This window comes from Accipiter gentilis, chromosome 19, assembly GCF_929443795.1.
Source record: "Accipiter gentilis chromosome 19, bAccGen1.1, whole genome shotgun sequence".
NCBI lineage: Eukaryota > Metazoa > Chordata > Aves > Accipitriformes > Accipitridae > Astur > Astur gentilis.
Genome location: NC_064898.1, coordinates 1432159 through 1440807, shown reverse-complemented (window position 1 = coordinate 1440807; position 8649 = coordinate 1432159). Strand labels below are relative to the sequence as shown.

The 8649-nt window shown below is 43.0% G+C and overlaps 1 protein-coding gene across 1 annotated transcript; it reads left to right on the top strand.

The window, feature by feature from the left end:
- Nucleotides 1-411: 411 nt before the first annotated feature.
- Nucleotides 412-7631, top strand: RFXAP (regulatory factor X associated protein). Its single transcript, XM_049823366.1, has 3 exons — nucleotides 412-929; nucleotides 3505-3612; nucleotides 6592-7631. Exons 1-3 carry the CDS (start codon nucleotides 492-494, stop codon nucleotides 6700-6702), a joined length of 657 nt encoding a protein of 218 aa, XP_049679323.1. The 5' UTR covers nucleotides 412-491; the 3' UTR covers nucleotides 6703-7631.
- The last annotated feature ends 1018 nt before the right edge of the window (nucleotides 7632-8649 follow it).

The window sequence follows — 8649 nt, the reverse complement described above, 5'->3', positions numbered from 1 at the left end:
AAGGAGAGGAGCACAGCCCCGCGACGGCGCTTCTGAAGACCAGGGGCAGGACGGTTTGGGTCCCGACAGCCCTCACGGGAGGGCAGCAGGGCCGCGACGTGGCCACAAAAAGGTTCTCCGCGCTCGGGAAGAAAGGAGGGCTGCTTGGCGCTACCGTTGCCTCAAGACAAAGCGGCCTGAGCCATAGCTGCGCGCGCGGCCCCTTCCCCTCAGCCCCGCCAGGCACGTGACTCCGCTTCCCGCCGGAACGCTCAGCCCGCGCATGCGCGCTCCACACCTCCCCCCTCCCATCCCGTCTTACGGCCCGCCGGTCCCTGTGCGGTGGCGGCATCTGCGCCTGCGTGTCGGGGCGGGGGGTGGGTGGGTGGCGGCTGAGGGGACGGACAGGGGTGCCAGCGGGACCGGGGACCGGCGCCCTGCGGGACAGCCCCGCCGCCGCCTCCTCAGCCTCCGCCTCCTCAGCCTCCGCCGCCTCGCTGGCGCTGCTCGTGATGCAGCCGTGCGGCGGTGAGGAGGCGGCGGGGGTGCCGCCGCCGCCACCGCCGCCGCTGGCGGGCGCCGAGCCGGCGCTGCCGCCCTCCGGTAGCGGCGGCCTGATGTTATTGTACGAGCTGGGGGGTCCCGCCGAGGCGGGGGAGGAAGGCGAGGCGGCGGGCGGCGAGAGCACGGCCAGCCCGGAGGAGCTGGAGGAGGAGGCGGCGGCGAGCGGCGGGGCGGCGGCGGCGGCGGGGGGCGGCTGCAAGAGCTGCACCTACCAGGGCTGCAGCGAGACCACCACGCAGGTGGTGAAGCAGCGCAAGCCCTGGATGTGCAAGCGGCACCGCAACAAGATCTACAAGGACAAGTACAAGCGCAAGAAGAACGACCAGGCCCTGGGGGGCGGCGGGGCGGCGGCGGCCGCCGCCGCGGGGGGCGGCCCGCGGGCCGAGGTGAGGCGGCGGGAGGGGGAGGCCGGCGGCCCTGGGGGTCCCCCGTGGGGAAGCTGCCGGAGAGAACGGGGCCTTTCTGTCCGGGGGAAGGGGAGGCGTCCGGGACGGCCCTCGGGCTCGCCCTTGGGTGCCCGTTTCGTTCTGCTTCTCCGGTAGAAGCCGTGGCAAAGGGTCCGGGGAGGGCCGCGCAGCGTGTGTCCGTCTCGCCGGAGGAGGGATGGAAGTACAGAGCTGAGGGTCCTCCTCCCAGTTGGGGGGTCTTGGGGTCACAGAGGCCGTCGGGCATGGGGTTATAGTGCATACAAAAATGGTGTGTGTGAAGGTTGTGTAGGCTCTTCGAGATAGTTGTCTCTTTTTTTTTTTTTATTTTAAATGGCAGCTAAATGTTTAGATCACTAGTATTTCATACCTTCTGTCAGAGAGTTACGTGTATTGTTTATAGGTGGGGAGGTTGTTTAGATGGGGAGGTATTGCCAGTGGGAGTAACGTTCAACTTTTCAGGTAGTTTCTTTCCTACAGTTTGTGATTCAGCCAGGATAACAGCATTTGAGATCGCGGGTTTAGATGAGTTAGGGGGAAATGGTTTTGCTTTTGAAGATGCTGGCTACTTTGTGCTTGAAGGGACGAGTGTAAAATAGTGGTTGCCAGAAGGAAAAAAAATAAAATCTTACCTGGCACTCCTGCTAAAAGCAACCCTTTTTTTGTCAGCATAGTTGTCTCTGGAGTTGTGTGACTGGGAACTGATCTAACTGCAAACTAACCATCAAAACACGTTTCCTTTTTCTGTTTTTCTTAATATAATAGTAACCGTACTGGGTGTCTCACCAAAGAATCTTTTTTTTTTTTTTTTTTTTGTCTGGCTGTAAAAGCTGCTATGAAGCAGGTTCACAAGAAAAGGGCAAGTGTATGTGCGATGCTGCCAGGGAATATTCTCCCAGCTTCTTTCTCTTTCAGCTCAAAGGACTTGCTGAGTTAGTTGTGGGTTTTCTGATGTCTTTTGTAACTCTAAGTGATGTCTGTTCCATGTACTTTCTCGGATTTTTGTTGGATCCTTGTAAACTCTCGGCATCCGTTACATTCTGATAGTTTCTTCAGGTCTGCTACCTGGTTTGAATGATCTCCTCCTTGTTCTTGAACCCGGCTGCTATTAATTTAATTTGCCAGTCAGTGTTTACACTAGAAGATGTAGTGAACAACTAATTCCTGTTCAGTTTGTGACACTTACTTGGCAGGCATGCCTCTAGGTTGTTTCCTTCCCACAGTGAAAAGGCATAGCATGCTTGTTCTAGGTAAAATGTTACATGCTTTTATCATCCTTGTTGCTATTCTGTTAACTTTCTCTAGTTCTAGTAGCTGCTTCTCTTTTAGATGAGAGAACAGAAACTGTTGTTTCAAGATATGGGTGAATTCCAGATTTAAATACTGGCATGATTTCCCGTCTTCTCTCTTCCTTTCCTAAGAATTCATCGTGCTCAGTTGATGATGTGTCTACACAAATACTTGTGCTAGTTCAGAAAAGGGGACAGGATGGGAGAAGGGTAAAATTGCTGCATTTCGTGTAGTGATGGGTTAAGACTTTTTGATCTGTAACATGAAATAGTGATTATTGCATGTTGGAAGGGAGCGGGCTTGCTTCTCCCAGTTTCTGCTCATGCAGGTTGCTTTGAATGTTAAGAAATTAAGGCCTGAGCAGAGACTGAGATATTTAGTGCTAAACTTAGTGTGCTTTTTTGCAGTGGTGTCTATCAAGGCCCCACAAGATACTGTTGTTTTGCGGGGTCAGAGTTAGATTCCTAACAGAAGTTTCATTTTACACTTCTGTGGACAGGATTGAAGTGAAAGATACTGGGATACTTTGTTGTTGTTGTTCTTGCTTGAACCCTTTCAGGTAAATGGAAGTGTCAGTAAGTTGTGAATTTAGTACACATAGGATTCAGCGTTGGTTGAAATGTTCCAAACCATGAATATTTTCTCTACAGCACATTGTAGAGCCACGTTATTTAGAAGACAGTCGTAATTTGTATGACTGGTGATTGTACAAGGAACAGAATAAACTTCAAATTAAAAAAAACGCGTAGATTTTACTGTTTCTTGCCTGTGGCTTTGACAAATTCGTAATTGTGTTCTGAAGTATTTTTTGTTTTGCTATTAAAAGTATTGCTGTCATTCCTACCCAATTGCAAATGTTAAGTATCATTCAATTCCACAAGCTGGATATTGAGCTGTTGTGAATGACTTCATTTTTAAGAAATGCAATCAAATAAATTCAAGCTTTTAACTAGCCATAGTAACCTGGTTAGTTTTGCAGTTTAGAAGACTAACTCAGCTGCATTGCTTCACTGTGACTGATGTGATAGTGAAATATAGATAGTGAAAATAACATGGAAAGAAGAGGCCAACTCTTGAATAGATAAGTTTGCATTCTTGTGCTGTTATTTTTCTCTGCAGAGTAATGTAGCAAACATTCTTTACTCTGGGGACTTTCTGTGGTAAAAAGTAAATGTATCATTATAGCGGGGTTTATAGTCACGCTTTTCTATTTATTTTTTTTTTATTTATTTTCTTTCATGTGCAGGATAGTGTCGAAGGTTCGGTTTCTGTTACAAAACAGAGAACAGGATCCATTGGAGATCGCCCAGCAAGACCTACTCTTTTAGAACAAGTATTGAATAAAAAGAGGCTGGTAAGTTTTGTTTTCTCAGAGGCTTTGAACTCAAATAAATAAAGGCAGTGTAACAATGTTTAACTGTCACCCATGTGAAAGATGAAAATCAGTTTAATGATCGTACACCACATGTGCATATTTTCAAATTCGTAATGTGCTGCAGAGCAGATATGTGTCTCAGCCTCTCTGTGAAGACTACCAAGATGGCTAAATTTAATGATCACTGCCGTGTTAACTGCAGTTGAGTGTTGTGGTAGCGCTAAATAGATGTGGTTATTTCTTTAGGGTAAATAGTGCTTATACTATAACTGGGATGTTTTTAACTTCTTAAACCAACTTTTCTGTAGAGTTTTAGATAGAACAATGCATGGACTTTAGGTCTGATGTAAGCTTTAATTACTGTAGTGTGTTTGTTTTAGAAGTTGTAGACCTATCATATCACACTTAAAATTGTGTATATATTTGTTGATAAAGCAAACGGTATGACTTGTAATATTTGCAGGCTGCAGGAATGGCATGTGTTGTAAGCTTTTAAACACTTCTGTTGCTCCTTTAAGTATATTTAAAGAATTAAGCCTAACGAAGGGAAGTAATTCAGTACTTGCTGTTCCTTCAACTTCTTTGTTACAACTTTCTATGTTACTGGTTTTCACAATCTCCTTTCTCCAAAACCTAATGGGACTGTTTGCCTGTTCTCCGTTAGCTGTGCAAAGCAATTTAACAATCCTTATTAAAGTGCTGTAGTGCTTGTTCAGAAATTTGAAAAGTCTTTAAAGAAACATTGTTTCAGTCTTAAGTATATAGCTATGTAGATTTTTTTCTTGAATTCTTTCTCAATAATAGCACCTATTTAATGATTATGTCTAAAACTTAAAGGAGCATCTGTAGCTTTTCAGTTTTTACAAGAAAAAAGTAATGAAGTATGGAGTTTATTTTTCACATTATCTGTTGTTCTTTATGCCCCGCTTACTGAATTGTTGTCCCATTTCCTTCCTGGCTGTTTCTATTCATGTGGCTTTTAATTAAATTTGAAAGGTATCTTATTAATGAAACATATTTTCTAGAAATACGGCAACCAGAAGTTCTTTAAATAGATGTTGAGAGCTTTTGCAGAATTATGTCAGGGCTCTTCAAGAACTGAGGTTTCCTTGAAATATTCTGGTGAAGTGAGATTCAGATTCTCCTTGATCTGGTTCTTGCTTCTCTGTCTCTCCTCTGACTCAGTCTCTCTCATTCAGCATTATTTCTTCTTTATTTTGAGCATATCTACACAACACAAGGCCTGAGGTGACCCAGAAAGATCTCTCGCGGCCTCTTGCATCCAGGGCTGTTGTATACCTCATGTTCCTGCACGTGAAAGTTACTGCATATCACTGGTAGCTGCCTGCAGGTTTATCACTTAAAGTGCCAAGTCGCTTTGCGCTTGCTTGAGTTTCTTGCATGTGGTTAATCTCTGTGAGGAGAGGCTTTTGTGGTGGGCTGTGCGTGCCTGGGTGCATAGTTTGCACTGGATGAAGATGTAGAAAGCAGAGGCAAGGGGCTGAGAAGCAGCAAGTTGTGGATGGGGAGCCTGAAGCACCTTAAGGCCATAAAACAGCAGCAGATAAAGAACTACTTACTGCAGAACTACCCTGTGCCGTGAAGTGACTTGATAAAGCTAATGTATGGTAAGGAAAAGGTGGCTGTGCATCTGTTCAGTGAGCCCGTTTGTTATTAGTAACTGCTTTCAGTGCCCGATTCACTAATCTTACCTGTCCAGTGCTGCTGTAGGTGTGAGTTACATGCAGAATGGTTGTTTTCAATTACAATCTCTGCAGAATTGCCCCCAATAGCGTGAAGTTCTAGACCCTGCCCTGAAGTTGCTGGTCCTTTTGAATGTAAATCTGATTACAGAGTTGCGGTCCCTCTTTGGCTGCATCTGTGAAGTGACCGTGCATAATGAGCAAGCAATCTAGAGAATATTAATTCAGCTGAAAAATAACCTTTTTCCTCCGGTAATTTTTGGAAGGATCCATTCCCAACCTGATTTGGCATTTGACCTTAACAAACACTTGTGCTGCCACCATGCAGGAGTGAGAGTGAACCACCAGTGCTGGGTCATGGACTGCAACTGTTCAGGCCAGGAGCCAGATGCAAATAGTTTTAGATACTTTTGTCATTTGACTGAAGGCAGCAGGGTTGTTTAAGTCATTCCTTGTGACTGGACTCCTGTTTTGAAGTGCTGGGAGATTATTAAATACTCAGTGAATGTAGAATCATAGAGTATCGTGAGTTGAAAGGGACCCGTCAGGATTTTTAAGTCCAACTCCCTGCTCCTTGCAGAACTACCTAAAGCTAAACCATGTGACTAAGAGAATAGTCCTGACACTTGAACTCTGACAGGCACATGAGCTTTGCTGTAGAATTACACTATTTTAGTTAATTTATTATTTTTTAGCTATCTGCAGTGGGAAATGTAGAAATTGGCTCAAAACTGCAGCAGAATTGAAAAGTGTGGTTTTCAGTATGTTGGTAGATTACTTCTGTTTGCGACCTTTATGTTTTTTTTGTGATACTGTATATTCTTTACATTCTGAATCTGCTTTCAGGATGTGTATTAATGCTGCTTCTGGTGATGTGCTGATGTCTTGAAACGGTTTCTAGATGTTTTTGTGAGCGTGTTTTGTAATTCTTCAGTATTTAATTGAACTCCGATTTGTATGGGTGTCCTGGTTTTGGCTGGGATGCAGTTAATTTTCTTCACAGTAGCTTGTACGGGGCTATGTTTTGGGTTTGTGATGAAAACAGTGTTGGTAATACAGGGATGTTTTAGTTATTGCTGAGCAGTGCTTCATCCCACTGCAGGGGGAGTGAGCAAGAAGCTGTGTGATGCCACAACAATGGGTAATGTGCAAATTGATTTAATGGAAAAATATTATAATCTAAATATAATCACTATAGTAGCTACTTAATATATGTGAGTTCTTTAAAGTAAAGTCTGCTTCTTCTTTCTTGCAGTCCCTACTCAGGAGTCCAGAAGTAGTGCAGTTTCTACAGAAACAACAGCAACTGTTAAGTCAGCAGGCTTTGGAACAAAGGCAGCAACAGTTTCAAGGAGCACCTGGGTAATCAGAACAGATCAATGCCCTGCAGATGAGTTGGGTGCTGAAGGGGGAATAGGATATGTATTTTATATCAGTACAAAGAATCTCACTGTTTAAAGGAAAACTGAAGTTGCTGCTGTTATGTATTTTACTTGTTTTCTTGTTTGCACTTTTGAGGTTTTGAGCTGCTTGGGTGTCTGCAAACGTGTGAGCAAATCTGGAGGAGTCTATTTTTTATTCTTTTTCAAACTTCATTTTAATGTTTAATTTTTTAATAGAAATTTGTTGATATTAGTCGTGTTTAGCTGTAGACCTTTTCCCTACCAAAGTCTTCCACTGAATTAACATTTTTCTATCTAAAGATGTACTGTTAAGTCACTCTTTGATGACAATCATTGAAGGAAGTCTGTTACTTTCTATGGAAGTTGTGAAATAGAGCCAGTCCAGTGGCATGACCTAACAGCAACTGCTCAGGGATATGAGAAACTTATGTCCAGTAGAATCTTGCACTAAACACAAAGACAACATGCCATCAAGAAGTTGATCCAGTGGCTGAGAAAAGTGCAAATCAGGCGATCCTCCTGCTATATGTTCATTATCTGCAAGCTGAGTAGGTTTTAAATGCTTCACTGTCTGTGCGAAGCATGTAAAACAATTTGTGTTTGAAAGTTGCAAAAGAGATAAATGGCAAAAAGCTTTAGAGGAGAATCAGGTGGAATGTACACAACTGAGAGTTGGACCTTGTTTTGTGGAGTTATTTGTAAGGACCAACCTCTTATACATGAAATATAACTTAATTACAGATGAAAATATCACTCATTTTTAAGTGACTAGATTAAATTTTAAAGCTTTTAACTCATAATAGCAAATGCGTCTAAAACCTAAAATGTAATCGTGCATTTTTTTCCTTTATGTAGTCTTTTTCTTCTAAAAATAAAGTTGTAGTTAAAATTCTTCTATTAGGACAACTGATATCTCATCAGCTCTAGTGCTAGACTTCTCAGGTTTTCAGCCAATTCAGATGAACTTGCAATTGATTGGGTTAAGAATCCAAACGCTGTATTATGTAAGTGTTAAATCCCACATTTTGCTTTTAAAACAAAGTTTTGTATTAAACCACACTTCTGAACAGAGGTTATCTGAATGGTGTAGGTGCTTACTAAAGTACAAATTTGATATTGCAGCAGTTTGATCCACTAAATAATATTTCTTTGGGAGTGTTTGTTAACATCTTATGAATTCTTACAAGCTGTGCGTTGTGTATGTATAGAACTTGTTCAGTAGGGATTTATTGTATTTAGTGTTGTGCAAGTTGTTCTTTAAAAAAGAAATTGAAAAACTTTGTATCAGTAGTTCTGGACCAATAAGTGTTTGAGTAAAATCTGTTTTTCTTTAAAAAAAAACCAAAACCAAAGCCTGCTCGTTTTTTGTTCTGTTAAATTTGTATGTTTTTTTTCCTATACTAAAATGGCAAGCTCTGACTAGGTGGCATTAAAACTTTTGTGTTCCAAGGCTCTTGTTATAGAAAGGCATTTTAGCTTTCAGTAAAATCAGATTACTCTTTTCAGCATGTCAGAATATATGTGAAAACATAACGGGCTGAAATTGTAGAATAAAGTATTTGCTTTTGTTTTAAATGGTCAGCTTATGGAAACATTTAGGTGAATAGGTCTGATTTAAACTTTTTTAAAAAACCAAACCAACGCTCAGAGTAGAAGTCTTTGTTAAGACAGCGCTGAATGAGTTGGTTACCTCAATTTGCTGTGCAGCGCAGCTCACTGTCCTCTATTTCTGGTGGAGCGTGATACTGGTGCCCGACAGGCTGGTGCTGGGAGATGTGCTGGGAAGGGGGCTGTCCTGTTCTGGCAGGGTGTCCGATGGGATTCCCGAGCTGTGTGTGAACCCAGCAGTGCCTGCGTGGCTCCATGACCATTGTCTTCTACTCCCTTCTGTTATTGCAGAACAAAATCTG

Bases quoted from the DNA above. Each gene is read 5' to 3' on its own strand.
- RFXAP (XM_049823366.1), top strand. From the start codon at position 492: ATGCAGCCGTGCGGCGGTGAGGAGGCGGCGGGGGTGCCGCCGCCGCCA. The intron at 930-3,504 runs GTGAGGCGGCGG...TTTCATGTGCAG, and splicing joins GGGGCGGCCCGCGGGCCGAG to GATAGTGTCGAAGGTTCGGT. The intron at 3,613-6,591 runs GTAAGTTTTGTT...TCTTTCTTGCAG, and splicing joins TATTGAATAAAAAGAGGCTG to TCCCTACTCAGGAGTCCAGA.